This window comes from Heteronotia binoei, chromosome 18, assembly GCF_032191835.1.
Source record: "Heteronotia binoei isolate CCM8104 ecotype False Entrance Well chromosome 18, APGP_CSIRO_Hbin_v1, whole genome shotgun sequence".
Taxonomy (NCBI): Eukaryota; Metazoa; Chordata; class Lepidosauria; order Squamata; family Gekkonidae; genus Heteronotia; species Heteronotia binoei.
The window spans coordinates 43365429-43386944 of NC_083240.1; the positions used below are offsets into that span (position 1 = coordinate 43365429).

General features: G+C 48.5%; 1 protein-coding gene across 3 annotated transcripts in view; it reads left to right on the plus strand.

Moving 5' to 3' along the window:
• The window catches only part of USP32 (ubiquitin specific peptidase 32), a 245394-nt gene that overhangs the window by 120372 nt on the left and 103506 nt on the right, over positions 1 to 21516 (plus strand). For all 3 annotated transcript variants that reach the window (XM_060259077.1, XM_060259078.1, XM_060259079.1), the window contains exon 5: positions 6795 to 6954. In XM_060259077.1, coding sequence (XP_060115060.1) covers positions 6795 to 6954 — 160 coding nt within the window. The remainder of the gene's footprint in view (positions 1 to 6794; positions 6955 to 21516) is intronic.

The following is a 21516-nucleotide window of genomic DNA, read 5'->3' on the forward strand; positions in this document are numbered from 1 at the left end:
CATGGCTTCTCTTATATTCTTATGGACCTCCTGATGGCACCTGGGTTTTTTTGGCCACTGTGTGACACAGAGTACTGGACTGGATGGGCCATTGGCCTGATCCAACATGGCTTCTCTTATATTCTTATGGACCTCCTGATGGCACCTGGGTTTTTTTTGGCCACTGTGTGACTCAGAGTGCTGGACTGGATGGGCCATTGGCCTGATCCAACATGGCTTCTCTTATATTCTTATGGACCTCCTGATGGCACCTGGGTTTTTTTGGCCACTGTGTGACACAGAGTACTGGACTGGATGGGCCATTGGCCTGATCCAACATGGCTTCTCTTATATTCTTATGGACCTCCTGATGGCACCTGGGTTTTTTTTGGCCACTGTGTGACACAGAGTACTGGACTGCATGGGCCATTGGTCTGATCCAGTATGGCTTCTCTTATGTTCATGGCCACATATGGAGATCCTCCTTTGAGAGTCAGTTTGGGTTGGGATTGGAGAGATCTGTTTTTGCCCCCCTGCTCATCTGGGGCCAGTGGTTCAGGCTAACCTGCTTCACAGAATGGTTGTGGTGACGAAAACAGAGGAGGGGACAACCACACATGGCACTTTTGAGCTCTTTGGTCCATAGGTCTGATAGCGTCCTGGCTCTTAGTATTTTAGATCAGGGCTGGTCAGTTCTGTGGTCCCCGGTTGCGAGTAAAACATGCACAGTGATGCACTCCCCGTGCTGAAGCTGGGCAGGGGTGTTGTCCCTGGGTGGGAGATCTCCTGGAACTTCCGTTGTGTTGCCTACAGATTGGAAGAAACATGAGTTGTAAACAAAATACAAATAAAAGCAGAGGTTTTGTATTGCCGCCTCCCCAAAATCGTTTCCTGACGAGAGTTCTGGCACTGCCACCTCCCCCAGCTCACTTGGCTAGTCCTCTGAGGGCATCCTTCCCTGCTCAGAGCTCGGAGACCCGGACAAGAGGCAGCGCAGTGTTTCTTAAAAACATTGATAACCCTGCCGAATACACCCCCCCCCCCCCCAAAAAAAATAAAGACATGCCAGTACATGAAGTTGTGCCAATTTCCACCACTTCCTCCCTCTCTCAGTTTCTTTGCAGATCCCCCTTAGCTGTTCCAGAGGATCTGCTCTCCCTTTCTCTGGTTGAGTAGGGCAGGAGAATCCAGTTTTGGGAGAGACTGAAAGAAAAAGGGAGGCAGGCTTTTTCAGTCTGACAGAGGGAGCTTTGACTCTTGAACGCTCCTACCCCGAAATTCTTGTTGGTCTCTAAGGTGCCGTGGGAGTGGGATCTTGCTTTTTGACTGCAGAACAACATGGCTGCCCGTGGGAAACTTCTGTGAAAAAAGATAGTTAACAGCAACAGCCACAAAAATCTGTGCCCCTGCCTTTCTGCCATATAACTGTGTCTGAAGAGGGGTGAAGAGGTCATTAAAAGTGGTGCAGATGCAAATGACTTTTCATCTGCAAAATTAAAACAGCAGGAGGGGAAGCCCTTTTAAGCACAGGTAGGGTTGGGAAATGCTTGGAAATGTTGCAGGAGGAGCTAAGTGATGGTAGGGTTGGGGGGGGGGGAGGGACCCCAGCAGGGTATGATGCCGTGGAGTCAGTGCTCCTAAGCAAACCGTTTTCTCCAGGGGAACTGATCTCATTCGATTTATATCCCACCTTATCCCACCGAAGCGGGCTCAGGGCGGCTGCTGGTATCTCCACGCCTACTACCCCTCTGCATATCACACTGCCTGCTATTGTCATTCATCTGCTATTGCCATTCAACATCTGAAATCACCTTTATAAAGTTTATATTTCTGGTACCTTGTGTTACATCTTATGGCACCTATGGCCCGGGCCAACAAAGTGACATTTAGGTCAGATCTAGCCCTTATAACAAATGAGTGACACCTTTGGTGTAGGCGGGATATAAATCCTGGCTTCTCTTATGTTCTTATAAGGAGGTACTTCTTCACCCAAAGGGTGATTGACATGTGGAATTCACTGCTACAGGAGGTGGTGGCGGCTACAAGCATAGCCAGTTTCAAGAGGGGATTGGATAAAATATGGAGCAGAGGTCCATCAGTGTGTGTGTGTATATATCCAACATGGCTTCTCTTATGTTCTTATGTGACACAGAGTGTTGGACTGGATGGGCCATTGGCCTGATCCAACATGGCTTCTCTTACGTTTGGTGTAGTGGTTAAGTGTGTGGACTCTTATCTGGGAGAACCGGGTTTGATTCCCCACTCCTCCACCTGCACCTGCTGGAATGGCCTTGGGTCAGCCATAGCTCTGGCAGAGGTTGTCCTTGAAAGGGCAGCTGCTGTGAGAGCTCTCTCCAGCCCCACCCACCTCACAGGGTGTCTGTTGTGGGGGAGGAAGGTAAAGGAGATTGTGAGCCGCTCTGAGACTCTTCGGAGTGGAGGGCGGGATATAAATCCAATATCATCATCTTCTTCTTCTTCTTCTTCTTCTTCTTCTTCTTCTTCTTCTTCTTCTTCTTCTTCTTCTTCTTCTTCTTCTTCTTCTTCTTCTTCTTCTTCTTCTTCTTCTTCTTCTTCTTCTTCTTCGACGCAGAGTGTTGGACTGGATGGGCCACTGGCCTGATCCAACATGGCTTCTCTTATGTTCTTATGCCAGCACTTTTTTTTTTTAGCAGGAACGCAGTTCTGGCTGACCTGGCATTGGGGTGTGCAAATGAGTTCCTGCTGGGCTTTTTCTACAAAAGAAGCCCTGGTGTAGGCTCTCAAGAAATTTTCCTGTCTCTTCCCCCCTTTTAAAATTAAGCCGTATAATGCTGGCTTCAAGAGCCCCACTAAAGGCCGAAACTTCTGCAACACAAAGAGTTTCTACCATTTCATGAGCTTCAGCCAGTAACCAATTAAGAGCCATCCGACTTCTGTAGTGGGAAAGGTTTCCTTCACATTATACGTCCATCCCCCCCCTCCCCAAGTCTTTCTCTCAGTTGAAGTGCACACTTCCTAATAGCAAAATAATATTTCTGCAAAGGGTGTGTGTGGTACTTGGAGGATTTGTCACGATAATTGCATTAAAGAGAATACAGCAGCTAAATTGCCCAGTATGTGGAAGACATTAGCTCTTAGCAAAGCTGCATTTTACTGATAAGAGTTTTTCAGGCACCGTTTGATCACTTTGTGCCAAAGGGTTAAAAAAAAAAAAAAAGTACCCACAGAGTCTCCTGATGCTGATGGCAGATCTTTTTTCTTTTCTTTCTTTTGGAGGGGAGGGGGGGTTTAATTTGAATGCAGTCGCAGACCCTGTCTTAGCAAAGCAAGCTACCTGGTCCGTTGGAAATATAGCTGTGAGGGTTTTTTTTAATCAGGATGTCTGCTGCCAAAATTAAAGCTTTGCATTCAGAAGAGTGGTCTTGAAGGGATTCTTTTTGAAACCCAAAGAGTGATATGCTTGGGGTGAGATGGGGGTGCTGCTAGGAATCCCAAGGGCAGCAGGCTGTATTCTCATAAATCAGTGGCTCCCAATCTTATTGGCATCAGGGACCGGTTTCATGGAAGACAATGTTTTCATGGAGGGGGGGGGGGGAAGCACTGTTTTTTTGCCACCCCAGGATGAGCCCTGCCTGCACCCTGTTCCTGACCCCCATGGGGGGTCTTTAAGTGGGAGGGAGGCTGAGGCTGCTTCTGCCACCTCCCTGCTAGGTGGCCAATTTGCCTCCCTCTCTCATTAAAACCCCTCACCAACCAGCTGATCGGAGGGGATCTATAAATGAGGGGTAGGTGAAGGCAGCAGCAGCGCTACCCCTTCTGCCTGCCTGGGATCCCGGCAGACGAAAGAGGTGGTGTTGCCTTACTCTGAGGCTGCCTGCCCTGCAAGGGGAGGCAGCCTAGGAGTGAGACCGCGCTGCCTTTTTCATCCACCTGGGTTCCAGGCAGGCAGAAGGAGCGGTGTGGTGCCTCTGCCTTGCTCCATGGCCCGGTTGCTAACAAGCCATGGACCGGTACTGGTCCGTGGCCTGGGGGTTGGGGAGCCCTGTGATATAAATCATTCTGCAGCCCTGACCTGGCCGGCCCAGGCTAGCCCAACTAAGGGGAGACATGGTAGAGGTTTCTGAAACTATGCATGGGGTGAAGCGAGTTGACCGAGAGAACTTTTCTCCCTCTCTCAAGAGGCTAGAACTCAAGAGCAGCCAGTGAAGCTGACGGGCAGTAGGTTCAGGATGGACAAAAGGGAAATACTGCTCGACACAGAGAGTGATTCAGATGTGGAGTTCGCTGCCAGAGAATGTAGCGATGGCCACGGGAATCAGCAACTTTAGACGGGGATTAGAAGAAGATGATGATATTGGATTTATATCCCGCCCTGTACTCTGAATCTCAGAGTCTCAGAGTGGTCACAATCTCCTATGTCTTCTCCCCCCACAACAGACACCCTGTGAGGTGGGTGGGGCTGAGAGAGCTCTTACAGGAGCTGCCCTTTCAAGGACAACTCCTATGAGAACGATGGCTGACCCAAGGCCATTCCAGCAGGTGCAAGTGGAGGAGTGGGGAATCAAACCGTGTTCTCCCAGATAAGAGTCTGCACACTTAACCACTACACTAAACTGGCTCTCTAGATATCTAGAATCTAGATAGATCCATGGAGGTTCAATCCCTGGCATCTCCAAAAAAGGGTCCAGGCAAATAGGTGTGAAAAACCTCAGCTTGAGACCCTGGAGAGCCGCTGTCAGTCTCAGAAGACAGTACTGACTTTGATGGACCAAGGGTCTGATTCAGTATAAGGCAGCTTCATATGTTCATATGATAAGTCTGTCAGTGGCCTACTAGCCATGGTGACTGAGGGGAACCTAATCCTCTGAATCCCAGAGTCAGGATGCAACATGAGGGGAAGGCCTCGACCTCTTTTGCCCTGTTGTTGGCTGTCCAGAGGCTTTGATTGGCCACTGTGTGAGGCAGGATGCTGGAGCTGACGGACTAATGGTCTGATCCAGCAGGGCTCTTCTTATGTTCTTACGAACCTGTGCCTTCCTTTAGACCAGAGGTTAAGACTGAGAAATGAAATGAAAGTAGCACCTCAGAGCCAGTCTGGTGTAGCGGTTAAGTGTGCGGACTCTTATCTGGAAGAACCGAAGGGTTTGACTCCCCACTCCTCCTGATTCCCCACTTACAGCTGCTGGAACGGCCTTGGGTCAGCCATAGCTCTGGCAGAGGTTGTCCTCGAAAGGGCAGCTGCTGTGAGAGCCCTCTCAGCCCCACCCACCTCACAGGGTGCCTGTTGTGGGGGAGGAAGTGAAAGGAGATTGTGAGCTGCTCTGAGACTCTTTGGAGTGGAGGGTGGGATATAAATCCAATATCTTCATCTACCTCACAGGGTGTCTGTTGTGGGGGAGGAAGTGAAAGGAGATTGTGAGCCGCTCTGAGACTCTGAGATTCAGGGTGGAGGGCGGAATATAAATCCAATATCTTCATCTACCTCACAGGGTGCCTGTTGTGGGGGAGGAAGTGAAAGGAGATTGTGAGCTGCTCTGAGACTCTTTGGAGTGGAGGGCAGGATATAAATCCAATATCTTCATCTACCTCACAGGGTGTCTGTTGTGGGGGAGGAAGGGAAAGGAGATTGTGAGCCGCTCTGAGACTCTTCGGAGTGGAGGGCAGGATATAAATCCAATATCTTCATCTACCTCACAGGGTGTCTGTTGTGGGGGAGGAAGGGAAAGGAGATTGTGAGCCGCTCTGAGACTCTTTGGAGTGGAGGGCGGGATATAAATCCAATATCTTCATCTACCTCACAGGGTGCCTGTTGTGGGGAAGGAAGTGAAAGGAGATTGTGAGCCGCTCTGAGACTCTGAGATTCAGGGTGGAGGGCGGGATATAGCTTCAATATCATCATCATCATCATCATCAAAATCACCTTGTTGCTTGACCTCAGCTACCAAAGTCTGTCTGCTCATTTTCAAGATATGCTCGGGTTACAATTGTGGTGAGTTTCTGTTGCTGATGCCGCTCAGTAACTTGGTGAACAGGCCGCTTGTTTTGCCAACAGGAGGTTGTTTCTAGTATAATCAGTCCGAGGAACTCTGAGCTGCGATAGATTCTCCACCTGAGACCCTGAACAGGCACCGCCCATCAGAGTAGAGAGTCTAGACTCGGATGTCTCAGCAGCCTGACTTGGAAGGCAAAGACGGCATTTTTTTATCGCACTCTGGCTGTTAGGAGTTGTCCCGTTGATCGTCACAACAGCCTTGCAAGGTGTATCATGACTTCCGTCGCATTGCAGATGCAGGCGTCAGACGAAGAGAAAGGGAGTTGCTTGCCCGAGGCCTCTGTGTGGTCTAGCGGGTTGAGGCAGAATTCAAACCCGCTTCCCAGTTGCATAGGTTGCACAGTTGACCTCTGTGCTGTACAGGTGGTTCTAATCAGTCCCATCTGGCTAGGTCCTGTTCCATTAAACTGCGGGATAATTGCATAATTGATGCTAAACGAGGGACTCGCAGCAGTTTGTCTCTGCAGGGATGTGTTTTGCTAAAAGAGCAGTAAGAGCAGTGGATGGATCTGTCTAGAGTGGCACTTTCTGATTGGCTGGCAGCCATTTCCAGCCCTGGGGCAGCCTTTCACTGTCTGACACTGGCCTGTTAAGACCCTGGGGGCCCCTAGCCATTGGGACATCTTTGGGGTTTATGCTTCTGTTTTCTCCTTTTCTTGTATTGGCTTGTCTTGTGAGCTGCCTTAGGCATATTTCTTTCCATGGAGGTGCCCTAAAACAAACCACCTTGTGTAATTCCCCCCCCCCCCCACACACACACTAAATCTGCTTTTGTTTATAGGGTGAAAAGGTAAACTACGACAAATTCAGGAACTGGTTGCTGCACAACAAAGAGGCCTTCACGTTTTCCCGCTGGCTGCTCTCTGGAGGAGTGTACGTGACCCTCACGGATGACAGCGACACCCCCACCTTCTATCAGACTCTCGCTGGAGTCACGCACTGTAAGTAACTGCTGCAGAACTGAGCCGTCCTATTTCATGCGGGCAGCAGCCCTCAAGGGTTCCCGGATTTCGTGATGCTATCAGGGGCGGCCAACGGTAGCTCTCCAGATGTTTTTTTGCCTACAACTCCCATCAGCTCCAGTCATTGGCCATGCTGGCAGGGGCTGATGGGAGTTGTAGGCAAAAAACATCTGGAGAGCTGCCATTGGCCACCCCTGAATAGATGGTACTTGGGATTGTTCAGCGAACCAGTTCTTTCTCTTAAATGTCAGCTTAACTACTTTGGCAATCAGCTGCTTGTACAGAACTATACAATTGGGCAATTCTGGCATTGTGGGTGTGGCAGATGGGGCTAAGTCTCACTAGTCCCCTTTCAACCCCATTTGTCTGTTGGGAGAAGCCGGAGGGTGCCTATTTCCTGGATGTACCAATATATGCTAGGAGGAATACTGGATATTTGATATGACGCAGTTCAGACGTCATGAGTTCACTTCTTAAACTTGTGCTTTGTAAGCTTGGGAAATGGCCCTGAGCTTATGTCTCACACCCCTTTCCGAAACACCTACGGTTAGTTATTTCATTAAGTTTGCAAATGAGAATTTGAAGTCTACTTCTGTGTGCCAATTGTGGTGAAGAACACAGTGTGGCAATTGAGATATTGTGGCAAACTTTGATTACAGGCAGCCAGGAAATGACAGAAGGAACCTGTGTGCAAATGGGGGTGAAGAACAGATGGCAACTGAATTGAGTCAGGGTGTCGTGGCATCTCCCTGGGGGAGACAAAGAGCACCCCAGTAAATGTCCAAGAGAATCATACCGCCTTCCAAAAGACATAGAAGGTACAGAAGTAGACTAGCAGGGGATGTTCCCTACCAGGAAGAGTAGGTAGTGTCATTATGATTGACAGGTTAAAACGGATAAAAGGAAGTCCTTCACCCAAAGGGTGATTAACATGTGGAATTCACTGCCACAGGAGGTGGCGGCGGCTGCAAGCATAGCCAGCTTCAAGAGGGGGTTAGGTAAAAATATGGAACAGAAGTCCATCAGTGGCTATTAGCCAGTGTGTGTGTGTGTGTGTGTAAGGTGTGTGTGTGTGTGTGTGTGTGTGTATGTATGTATATACACACACACACACATATTGGCCACTGTGTGACACAGAGTGTTGGACTGGATGAGCCACTGGCCTGATCCAACATGGCTTCTCTTATGTTCTTATGTGACACAGAGTGTTGGACTGGATGGGCCATTGGCCTGATCCAGCATGGCTTCTCTTATGTTCTTATGTGACACAGAGTGTTGGACTGGATGGGCCATTGGCCTGATCCAACATGGCTTCTCTTATGTTCTTATGTGACACAGAGTGTTGGACTGGATGGGCCATTGGCCTGATCCAACATGGCTTCTCTTATGTTCTTATGTGACACAGAGTGTTGGACTGGATGGGCCATTGGCCTGATCCAACATGGCTTCTCTTATGTTCTTATGTGACACAGAGTGTTGGACTGGATGGGCCATTGGCCTGATCCAACATGGCTTCTCTTATGTTCTTATGACAGCTGCTTCTCTTTTTTGCACAGTATGTTTCCACACACACCCCAATACCATTCATGCCCTCTTGATTAATATATTCTTTCCATCCATTCAGTCACCATTAGGGAAATGCAAATAATCTTTGCATTGCAGTTGTCTCCTTAAACTCTAATTGAGATTTTTGTCCAGTCCTACTCTGTTAAGAAAAAGGAAGTCACCCTGTCCCCCCCCCCCTTCCTGGTGGATATTTCAGACATCAACCCTTGCTAGGTTTTGTGACATTCTTTCACATTTCGTAAGTGAGGCCGGTACCAGTTTCCGCAGCTGTCCCCTCGAGAGTCTTCAGAGGCTGGGAGGGAAATTTTTGGGACTGAAGTCGTATTGCATCTCACCCTCTGACTTTCTTTTTACTGCCTTCTCTTGCCTCTTTGTGTTTTCCTGCCTGCATGTGCTGCTGAGCTCAGTCTACGAGGTTCATTATATTGCTGTTTAATTGCATTGTTAGAAGAAACCCATGCATCCCATATTTATTTTACAAGGAAGCAGAGGAAATCTGATTATTTGGGTTTGTAGTATAGTCGGCATAGCTGGCTGTGCCGGCAAAAGCCTGTAGGACTTTATAGCTTTCTGAAATGTCTGTATTTGTCATGGGATTTACAGTCGTTACTGGCCATTTCAGCTGGAATTGTAAGTGCTGTGAAAGAGAGCAATTTGTCTCAGAATTTACAAGGTCCAGGAAATAGGGAAACAAATTTTTCTTAGCTGGTTGGCTTAGGTTCTCAGGGTTTTTGTTATTTGTGACTTTTTTTTTTTTAAGACCCGTCTTTTGGAACAGATCTGTTCACTGTGTTAATTTTGCGTGATTGTCTTGAGTGGCCAAACTGTGTCCTGTAGGCAGAATCCCAACACCTTGATTCTGCTTATCTGGCCCCCGGGAGCCCACTGAATCGAGGAGGATGACTAATTTGACTTGCAGAGAAAAGAGGCACTTGCATCTTTGTGTGTGCGTTTTCTGTGGATTTTATTGTATATCTGTCTTGCAGGCAATTTGAAACAGCAGAGGACCAATGCCTGCTTGCCTCCTGAGGCAGTGATGTGATCCTTTCGGGAAGCACCATAATCCTCATTGCCCCACTAAATCAAAACCTGACGCTGGCTGAACTCATGGGATCTCTGCTGCTAGATCACCGCTGTCTCCCCCACCCCCGCCTCCTTTCCATGAAACCTGGCAATCCCTGGGTTAACCCAGGGTTAGTATTTGGATGAGACACCACCAAGGGAGCTCCAGGGTTACAACACAGAGGCAGGCAGTGACAAACCACCTTTGAAGAAGAAGAAGATACTGGATTTATATCCCGCCCTCCACTCTGAGTCTCAGAGCGGCTCACAATCTCCTATATCTTCTCCCCCCGCAACAGACACCCTGTGAGGTGGGTGGGGCTGAGAGGCTCTCACAGCAGCTGCCGTTTCAAGGACAAGCTCTGTGATAACTATGGCTGACCCAAGGCCATTCCAGCAGGTGCAAGTGGAGGAGTGGGGAATCAAACCCGGTTCTCCCAGATAAGAGTCCGCACACTTAACCACTACACCAAACTGGCTCTGAATGTCTCTTGCCTTGAAAACCCTACAGGGTTACCATAAGTCAACTGTGACTTGACGGCACTTTCCACCATCGCTGCCACCAGTGATGTCCAAGTGGAGTGGCCCATGGAATGATGGTTGCTTGCTTTGGCATTATCAAGAGCTTAGACAAATTCTGGAGGGACAGGCCTGCTGGTGGACGTCTTGGCCAACCTGGATAATATTACCTCTGAATTCCTTTTCCTAGATGGCAGTGGTAGAGGGGGGGGGGGGCTGTTGCTTTCATGCCCTTGTTCTGGAGGCATCCCGTAGGCCCAGTGAGGGGCCTGTACATCAAGTCCAGCTCCCGGGGGCCTTTCCAAAAGTAGATTCAAGTGTGGCAAGGTGGTTTGCCTTCATTTCCCACCTGTAAAAGAAAAAGTAGTCAAGAGGTTCTCAGTATCGCCTTCTTGTTTTGGGGCTTGGGGGTGTAACCTTCTGGCCCGTGCTCCAAAATTGTGCATTCCTTCCCGTTGGCTGCCTTGGCTTCGTGATAGAGCCTGACCATCAGAGAGGCAATTGGCATGCCCAGCAAAAATATACTTCCTGCTCTCTGGGCTGTTGCCTGGGGAAACAAAGTGCCCCAATTATACGGAGACTTGGCTGTCTCTTGTCTGCATTGTTTCAGATTGGAAACCCGGGTGAATCACCACCCAGACATTTATGACCCTGCTTTCAAATGGCTTAAGCCAGTCACCAAGCAACAGCTGCTCTCTCTCTCTCTCTCTCTCCCCTCCCCCCTTACTTAGAGAGTTTCTTATGGAAGGCTATCCTGAACTTGCCTGTTGGGGATGAAGACCTGGAAGAATTACGAGGGAGATCCTCAGCTCTTTCCCCTGTCTGTGCAAAGCTTATCCTTTGTTATGGTGCCTCTGATTTCCTTTGTGTTTTGCAAGTCATAAAAAGTCAATTGACTTCGGCCTGCTGTCGGCATGCCCTGCAGTGGGGCAACTGCCAGGGCCCATCGCTGCTAACTCCTTACTCACGCATCTCTTCTGGTGCTTCCGCTGCCTCCTTGAGCACTTTGTTACGTCTGCTCTGTGCAGCGCGTGCTGCCTAGTGGCTCTAGAGAAAGGCACGTGGGTGGTGCAGAAAGCATCCGCATTTCTACTGGCCGTGGCAGTGGCATTCCTAACCGTACCCAGCAGGACCTGGAGCCAGCCTGTGGACCCCTGCTCTAGGGTCTCGGGTATAGATCTTTCACATCACCTGTCACTTGATCCTTTTAATGAGAGATGCCAGGGATTGAAATTGGGATCTTTCTGCATGTCACTCAGATGCACTATAGCAGAACTGCAACCCCTCCCGTTCTTCCAGGTTTGGGAAGATTTTAAAGAACCTCTGAGAATAATTCTGATGTTGCTGCTTTTTACCATGTCAACAAATTCTAGTTTTATAGACACAGATGAATTTTGGATGATGATGATATATTCCCCCCCCCCCCAAAAAAAGAATAAATCAGACTGTAAAACCACCTGTGACAAGTAACAGGTACTAATGCCTTGTATGGCGCCCTCTGCTGGTGGATACAACTCCCCCCATTAAGAAAGGTATTATGTCTGAGTATTTCCGACATAGGAATGAAAAATAGCCCTGATTAAAAATAGGCAGAAAGTTATTAATTTTTGTGGGGGGGTGGGGATTAAGGGAAGACAGTGAGCATTCATTGTGAAGCTTCAGCGACTCCATTTAAATCTGCTTAACGAGCCAAATTATCGGAAAAAACATAAACAAATTATAATCTTTTCACTTGTAAATAACATTTATGTAGTGAAAGGTAGATGACTATAATTATGTTTTCCCAGTCCAGAATTACAAAGGGAATTTTTGAAAGTCACACTAAGTTGCGCACACATGCCATTTTTAATCAACTTTTGTTCCATTTCATTTAAACCGTAAATAATTATTCCAGAGGGTAGGGGATGTTGCAGCTGAAAGTTAGCGTGGCAATTCAGTGGCCTGTGTTCCGTTTAATTAATTGATTCCCACTCCCACCGCCCCTTGTAGGGACACCAAACACCCAGTTCTTTTCCTCATGTTCAGACTTCTAATAATACCTGGCTATGTGAGCAAACGAAGGCTTTCTTGCTGTATTTTCAGGGCTGTGTACTCTCAGCTTGAAGAATTTTTAGAGTTCTTCAATCACAGGATTCTGAAGAAGTGAGCAATAACTTACAGAAGCTCATAGATTTCATTAGTCTTAAAGGTGCTACTGGGCTCTTGTTTTCTGCTGCTGCAGAAAGATTAATGCAGCTACCCATCTTGAGTCTTCTTTTTGTTGTTTTTAGCAATATATAAATGTGTCATTGTTTTCTTTTCTGCCCTAGTTGTGCCGTTTATTTTCCTTCTGCTAGCCACTGGGAAGGGAAAAGGCCTCTGTAACGGTGGGTTTTGAAGAGTTCAGCGCATTATTGCCCATACATTTTCCAGTTTATCCTCATGAGCACAAAGACTAGAAAGTTCCAAATCACTCTTGTTTTTCCTGGTTGGTAGGGTTGCCAGCCTGCAGGTTGGGGCTGGAAATCTCTTGGAATTCCAACTGATCTTCAGATGACAAGGAGAAAATGGCTGCTTGGGGGGGGCTCTATAACATTATGCCCCAAACGTTGATGTTCCTCCTCTTCCCAGACCTTGCTCTCCCCAGGCTCTCCCCCCAAATTTCCAGGTATTTCCCAAGCAGGAGTTGGCACCCTAATTGGCACATATTATCCCATTTCCTTGCTGACCCCTTTACTTATGTGTATATTGACTAGATTGTAAACTTTCAGCTTGAGTCAAATTTCTTAGTTTTGGGGCCGTGTTAAGTGATGGGTAAATAGTAAAAAGGTACAGGCAGTCCCCTGTGCAAGCACCAGTCGTTTTCGACTCTGGGGTGACGTTGCTTTCATGATGTTTTCACGTTTACGGGGTGGTTTGCCATTGCCTTCTCCAGTCATCTACACTTTCCCCCCAGCAAGCTGGGTACTCATTTTACCAACCTCGGAAGGATGGAAGGCTGAGTCAACCTCGAGCCGGCTACCTGAACTAGCTTTCGCTGGGATTGAACTCAGGTTGTGAGCAGAGGGCTCCGACGCAGTACTGCAGCTTTACCGCTACATGACAATGAATCTTGAGGCTGGAACCATTCTGTGCTGATGAATTTTGAGGCTAGAACCATTCCTTGACAGAACAGAACTGCAGCATTCCTGTGTGCATCAAATGCCGCAATGAATCTTAAAAGAGAAGGAGCGTGGAGATCCTCGTGGTGTTACAAGTTGGGTTGTAAAGAAGCTGTCTGATAACGTCTCCATTGTGAAGTGTGTGGTTTGCACTAAAAATATACCCCAGAGTCAATTCCTGGCATCTCTGACAACAGGATCTTGAGTGGCAGTGTGACGTCTGCCTTAAGCTGGTAGAACTGCCTGGCAGAAGAGGTTTTTGAAGGTTGACTGGTGGTCTGACTCAGTATAAGAGGCAGTTCTGTGTGCTCATTTAGGAGTGGGAGTATATAGCCTAGTGGTACAGCACATACTTTGCATGCAGAACTCTCATTAAAGTGATGCTAACCTTATCGGTTGCAAACCCTGCAGGGATGTTGCCAGGTAGCGTGGAGGCTAGAGTGGGTGGGTCAGTGGTGTAAAGGATTTTCCTGTATCATGTGGGCTCCCAGTGAGGCACGTGCTTATACATAGCATGTATTTTTGCTCCTGCCATGGATTCTACTAGCCCATGGCTCATTCCCCCACCACCGCCTTTATTGAAGAGACACTGATTCTGAGTCTTTACTGAATCGCTGTAAGGATTGTGGTGCAATGCAAGGGAAGCACCCTGAACATTCCACAAGTGCTGCTGGCATGTAAAAAATCTGGTTACTGCAGCAGTCATAAAAATTCTGATGCCACCAATGTTCCCTCTAAGCTGAGTTAGCGTGAGCTAGCTCACAGATTTTTAGCTTCCAGCTCATGCATTTTTGTCTTAGTTCAGGAAGGATGACTCCAGAGCACAATAATTTATGGGGTAGCTCACAACTTTAATGCCAGTAACTCACAAAGAATTTTTGTTCACAAGACCCCATGGCTTAGAGGAAACATTGGATACCATCTGAGTTCATTTCATTGTGTGTGTGTGTGAGCGTGTTCAATCCTAGTCCAGCCTTTCCCCTCCAGTGTTCCCAGACCTTTGATTCCTGAAGCCATTGTTTTCCCTTAGGTGGAGATACCCCAAATGTCCAATTTTCTTGGTTGCTCCCAAAGCAAGGGATAACTCAGTTTGTATCGCCTTCTGGCTGTTCTGCTTGCCCATTGCCCAGTCTCAGGGAAGGGGTGGTGCTTTCTGAAGCAGCGGGAACATTCCCCTCTTCACCTGCCAGCTGTCTTACCTTGAACATCTCTATTATTGGCATGAAGTCAGGTAAGTCCCAGCGTCACACTGTGAGGGTTTAGGCTCCAGACTCTGTGGTTCAGAGGTCATAGGAGAGAGCAGACGAAGGAGTTGCTTCGTGTGCTCTTTTGTCAGTTCATCCTCAGGTTTGAACATATGCCTTTTGCGCTGTCAGATAATTGCTCTGTCTTGCTGCTGACCGATCTTGGCTGAAGAAAGGTCTTCCCCAACACCTGCAAGTTGAGATCCTTTGAGCTGGCAGCCCCACAATTACTATGGTATAGCCTTCCCAAGGAGGTGCGCCTGGCCCCCTCGCTTTTGGTTTTTAGGAGGCGGCCGAAGACAGTTTTATGCGAACTGCATTTTGTTAAGTCTACACGCAGACCGGAGTTGTAATTTTAAATCTTGCTTTTGCGTTTTTAATGCTATCATAGCATTATATTATGTCATTATCTTATTATTATCTTATTCAATCTGTAATTCATCTATGTTGTAAGCAATGTTCCTTCTAAGCTGCGGAGTCTTGTGAGCAAAAATTCTACTTTGTGAGCTACTGGCATTAAAGTTGTGAGCTGCTGGCACTAACGTTGTGAGCTACTGGCATTAAAGTTGTGAGCTGCTGCATAAATTGGTTTGCTCTGGAGCCATTTTTCCTGAGTGAGGACAAAAATGTGGGGAGGAGGAGGAGGAGGAGGAGAAGAAGAAGATGATATTGGATTTATATCCCGCCCTCCACTTCGAAGAGTCTCAGAGCGGCTCACAATCTCCTTTACCTTCCTCCCCCACAACAGACACCCTGTGAGGTAGGTGGGGCTGGAAAGGGCTCTCCCAGCAGCTGCCCTTTCAAGGACAACCTCTGCCAGAGCTAATGGCTGACCCAAGGCCATTCCAGCAGGTGCAAGTGGAGGAGTGGGGAATCAAACCTGGTTCTCTCAGATAAGAGTCTGCACACTTAACCACTGCACCAAACTGGCTAAAAGAAGAAGAAGAAGATATTGGATTTATATCCCGCCCTCTACTCTGAAGAGTCTCAGAGCGGCTTACAATCTCCTTTGCCTTCCTCCCCCACCTCAGACCCCCTGTGAGGTGGGTGGGGCTGAGAGAGCTCTCCCAGAAGCTGCCCTTTTAAGGCCAGAGTCTCAGAGCGGCTCACAATCTCCTTTCCCTTCCTCCCCCACAACAGACACCCTGTGAGGTGGGTGGGGCTGAGAGGGCTCTCACAGCAGCTGCCCTTTCAAGGACAACCTCTGCCAGAGCTACGGCTGACCCAAGGCCATGCCAGCAGGTGCAAGTGGAGGAGTGGGGAATCAAACCCGGTTCTCCCAGATAAGAGTCCGCACACTTAACCACGACACCAAACCAGCTCTCCAATGACTGTGAGCTAGCTCACACTAAGCTTAGAGGGGCCACTGGCGGTAAGCTGTCTTGACACAGGTAGCCCAGGCTAGCCTGATCTTGGCAGATGTCAGAAACCAAGCAGGGCTGGCTGTGGTCAGTGTTTGGCTAGGAGACCAGGGTCATCATGCAGGGGCAAGCAGTGGCAAACTGCCTCTGAACGTCTCTTGCCTGAAATGAATAAGTTTCAGTAAGCCTCAATAAGTGGATAGCGATGTGATGGCAGAGAAAAGAAAAAGCCGCCTTGAGCTCTGCATGGAGGACAGGTGGCTAATACATGTTTCAAAGGAATAATGAACAAGAAGACGGCAAGGATTGAATTGGGGATCTTCTGCATGTAGAGTATGCTCTCCACCACTGAACTGTGGCCCGTCCCCGTGCAAGGTTTCCTCCTCCTTCAGCTCGCTGTATTTTTTTTTTGACTGAATTGTAGGATGAGGCTTCAAGACAGGTAGCTTTCTCTCTCTGAATTACACAAGGCCATCGCCTGCTCTGAGCCCCTAGGGCTTGGACGGGCTGTAAATCCTAAAGTAAAACACATAGTGGCTGCATGACTCACCCCGAGGCTTAAACTAAGGGGAATTGGCTCTTTATTTTTACCGGAGTGCTCACAAGGAATGGACCCCGTAGCATCCTACAAGCCACTGTGAAGCATTAATCGCTGGAAAGCCTTAGTGTGAAGTCCTGTGTCAGGACACCTAAATAACATAACAAATCTTAACCGTCACAGGCTGTGGCGTAGCATGCGCCACAGCTGTTCAGAACCAAAAGAGAGAAGCGTTTCTGGGATTAGAAGGAGTACAGCATTGTGTTGTGTGCGTACATGTATGCGTGAGAGAGTTCAGCACTGAGCATTGCACTCATGCCTCCGGTTGGTAGCTCTGGGTGCTGAAATAGGCGGATGTCCTCACCTGGGCTCCCTGCCATTTAAAAAAGCCATTAGTAAGAAGAAGAAGAAGAAGAAGATATTGGATTTATATCCTGCCCTCCACTCCGAAGAGTCTCAGAGCGGCTCACAATCTCCTTTCCCTTCCTCCCCCACAACAGACACCCTGTGAGGTAGATGAAGATATTGGATTTATATCCCGCCCTCCACTCCGAAGAGTCTCAGAGCGGCTCACAATCTCCTTTACCTTCCTCCCCCACAACAGACACCCTGTGAGGTAGATGAAGATATTGGATTTATATCCCGCCCTCCACTCCGAAGAGTCTCAGAGCGGCTCACAATCTCCTTTCCCTTCCTCCCCCACAACAGACACCCTGTGAGGTAGATGAAGATATTGGATTTATATCCCGCCCTCCATTCCGAAGAGTCTCAGAGCGGCTCACAATCTCCTTTCCCTTCCTCCCCCACAACAGACACCCTGTGAGGTGGGTGGGGCTGAGAGGACTCTCCCAGCAGCTGCCCTTTCAAGGACAACCTCTGCCAGAGCTCTGGCTGACCCAAGGCCATTCCAGCAGCTGCAAGTGGAGGAGTGGGGAGTCAAACCCGGTTCTCCCAGATAAGAGTCCGCCCACTTAACCACGACACCAAAGAGAGCGAGGGAGCCTGACCAAACGCAGAAAAGCTCCCGATAGTTACGAAGAAGGGAAATGCTCCAGGTGTCAGGAGCTGGGTGCAGGCGAGAGCAGAATCCGAGTTCAGTCTGGGGCCGAGCCACGGAGTTCCAACCGAAACCGGGTTGGATAGCCAAGTCAGGGGGCGGAGAGCGAATCAGGAGTCAGGAAGCCGGAAAGTTCAAGCAAGAGCACAAGAGCCAGGGTGGACGTGCATCGTCACAAAAGCTTCCGTGGAGAGCCCAGTCCTGAGCAGGAGGCTAAATGTGCCTCCAGCGATCCTCCAATTAGCAAGCAGGGAAGTGCTTGTGAAAACTCAGGACTCAGCGACTGCCTTCCTCATAGGACATGCATCTCTCCAGCTGGCTGCTAGGTTTAGGTGGAGGCGCTCCCTCAGTTGAGCTACCCGTGGGGCTCCCTGCTTGCAGCTGTGCTTCCTCCTCCTCTGCTGTTGGGTCAGGTGTGGGGAATGATGGCTCAAGCAGCAGCAAGCTGTCAGCCTCAGAAGCGCTAGAGGGGCCAGCTACAGGCTCGGCTGCCAACTTGAGCAGGGGTCCTGCCTAGTTATAGAATCATAGAGTTGGAAGGGACCTCCAGGGTCTCATCTAGTCATCTAGTTGGAAGGGACCTCCATGGTCATCTAGTCCAACCCCCTGCACAATGCAAGAAATTCCCAGTATTTCCCCCTAGGTTCGCAGGATCTTCATTGCTGTCAGATGGCCATCTAGCCTCTGTTTAAAAACCCATGACACAGGGGCACTCTTCCCTACCTTCCCAAACCCTCCTCCTTGTGCAAATATTAAGATATTGGAGCTGTATTCTCCCCTCTGGTCACCCGACATCTTAGAACTGAGACTCATGGACAGATCTAAGATACTTCTTTTCTTGAACGGATCCCCCTGAGCTTGCGGTCTCTGAGTCCCGAAGTTTAGGAGAATGTTGCCCAAAAGTCATTTCAGACAACTTGATCCTGGTTTTTTGTGTTTTTTTTAAGAGTAGTTTTAAGTGGTGCCTGATTTGCAGATGGTTACCCACCGCCCCTGGTATCTTGAAGCACCCTTGTGAAGCCTCTTGGTGACAGCTTTATGGCGGGCGCTAGTGAAGCATGGCGGTTAGGAGAATGGGGTGTGATCCAGGGAGGTCGCCGGCTCAAATGTCATTTCAGCCACAGATTCACCTGGCCGCACTCAACCCCGCTCCTTTCATCTGCAATGGCCACGTGTGCTTTCCAGGTGGCCTGCGGTGCACACGAGTCACCTCTAAGTAGCTAAGCAGAGATGAGAGGGGTCTTTTAAGCCCTCAGGGAAGCAAAGGCAGGCTATACAGAGAAGAGTAGTTGGGGGTAATGAACATTTTTACGAGCCTTATTAGGGCGCACTTGCACTCAAATGTCCACGTCCAAACACCACAGGAGGACTCAACGTGTTTAGCTGAAGGAAGGCTTTCCTCAGCGTTGTTGATGACAACAAGGGAGAGAGGATGAAAGGCTCCTGACAAACTCGGCCTTGCGCTGCGTAAAACTCCTTAGCGTGGCTTTAATCTGCATCACTCTACCTGCTGATCCTCTTAGCCACCGGGTCATCGCGTGTCACCTTAACCAGGTCTGGTTCCTCACATCCCTTCGCGGGGTTGTTTGTTGAACGGGCAGCGTGAGCTTTCGAGCATCTGTCTCCCCCATCTTCAGTCACCAGGCTTCTGGTTTGGTGATGCTGGATGGTTTTTGCAGGCCCCCAGAAGTACACGTGGCTGGAAACTCCCTTAGCAAATGTCGGTGCAGACCGAGGGGGGCCCGTTAAAATGATGAGAGTATGGTCTGCTGCTGCTGCTTCTGTGAGCCAAGGAGAATTGCCCCTTTAGGTTGGTAAGATAAAGTGGGGGAACGGAGTGGAGGAGTTTGGGGGTATGAGATAACAGGATGGCTTGTAACGTTCACGATGCCGTATTATGTCTGGATTGGGACCAAGGAGAAGCCTCTCAAGCCAAGGAAATGAGGCATTGTGGGAACTTAGGCACGGTGTGAGAGATTTTATGCTTGTCTGATTTTGTGTCTTTTTGTTGCCCATTTAAAATCAGTATCACCAGATTCTTGGGAATTGGGTCAGAATTCAAATAAACAGTGGTTTGTTCAGGGTTTTAGCTTAAATTATCGAGATGCAGGTTGCTGCCTTAATACTGGGCGCCTTTAATCCTGTAGTTGACTGATTTTCAGGGAGGAGAAAAACATACAGTATTAAGCAGGCTTGCCCTTGTGGCATGTTTAGGAACAACTTAATCTGAATGGGGGAAAAAAAATCCCACGTAGACAACCAACTGGAGCATAAAAGGCAAATGCAGGTTAGTTTTTGCTTTATTTTCCAAGCAGGTTGACAGCTGAAGGAGAACAGCCTGTTAACAGGGCATTGTTTTTCACTGTTTGGATGCTAGATTATCGTATGTTGCTTCTGCAGTTGGGAAAGCCATCTGTGCCTGCTTTTAGCTCTCCCCCCCCCCTCCCTGAGAGCTGAGTTTGGGTCTCAGAACCGCTAAGAAATTATTTATTCATTCATTTGCTTATATCCCGCTTTGTGTCCTAATGGGGACCCAGCGTGGCTTACAAGTCTTCCCATCTTCTTCTTTTTTTATCCTTGCAACAATCGTGTGATGTAGGCTGATAGGGACTGGCCCAGGGGTATGCATGAGGCTTCCTCAGCAGAGTGGAGCTTGAAACCGGATCTTCTGACACGAAGCACCGTGCTCTGCTGGGCTGTCTTGGGCCTTCCAGTCTGCAGTTGATTTAGTTGAAATTGAGTCCCTCTCGGTCTCATCAGAATCAGAACCGGCAAGGCGAGAGAGTTGAGGATTGAGCCCCTCAGAGAGCCATTTCAAAAAGCGAGGCAAATAGCCCAAGCTTTTACCTTTTAACAAATTCTTAAGTGCCTTTTTAAATGGTTTAAAGGTTCAAATGGTCATTTTATTTGTCTTCTCTTGCAGTCATAACCTTTAAGCTATCAAATTGTTATTATGGGCTCCTACTTGGGTCCTGCAATGTAGGTTCTCGTTAGGACTTTCTACAACGTATTTCAAGGTTGTTTAAAACGATTGAAATATAGTGGTCGTTGTAATAAACCTGAACTTGAACTTGAGAGCCGTTTACTGCTTTCTTGTTACTAGGTCTGTTGATTCTGGCAGGGCTGCTCTGGAGGTGGTGGGTTCCTGGTTTGCAAAACCAAGGCTTGTGGCAATTATGATGCTGGTGCTAATTCAATCTGAAATTTCCTTGGTGCTTCAGGCTTTCCAACTCTGTCCTCATTTTGTGTGGGTTTAAATTGCTGTTTTTGAGTAAACTCGCGCGCGTAAGAGTGGTTAATGATGCCAGGGTAGGCATATCTAATTAAGACACTGCGAACAGAGCACCTTCCTTCCGTTTTGTGCGCACATCCTCCCTTCTCCCTCTAGCCTTATCAGCATTTATGTGTTCAGTCAATGCCGGCATTAGTTGTAATTAATAGTAACCCAGTTCTGCTAACCGGCTTTGAGTTCTCCTTTCAAATCCTGGCTAGTCTTTAGTGTTAATGCAATGCTTAATGATGGTTCAGGTTGATAGAGGTGATTTGAGGAGTAAGAGGGCTGGCTTGGGAGGGGGGAGGGTATTGCTCCCTCACAGGAGGGATAATTCGGGGGGGGGGGGGGGAGAGTTAAAACCTGCAGGAGGGTCAGGTGCTGCACCTTTGCTGTTCCACACCCTGGTGCCAAGGAACAGAGAAGGGCCCTGCTCGTCTCCCCAGCCCTTTGCCATGTGCAGAGTCCTTTTACGAGGGGAAGGGATCTGGTCTGGCTTTGCTCTTGGCTTAGGAGAAAGCAGAAACGGCACACATCTCAGTGTTTCTGTCTTCTCCAGAGCAAGTTGATTCCATCTCTTTCTGCCTTCCCTGCTTTTTTTCTCTGCATACATGAAGACTTGGAGGAAGCAAACAGTGGTGGCATATAGTTGATGACTTCTAAGCTGAGCTGAACCTTCTTGTTGCCGTAACTCTGTCTCAAAATAACAGACACACCTGCCATGGTTTAAATGCCACAGTTCAGTCTGGTCCAAGTTGTATGGGTGACTTTCCATTGATGCTC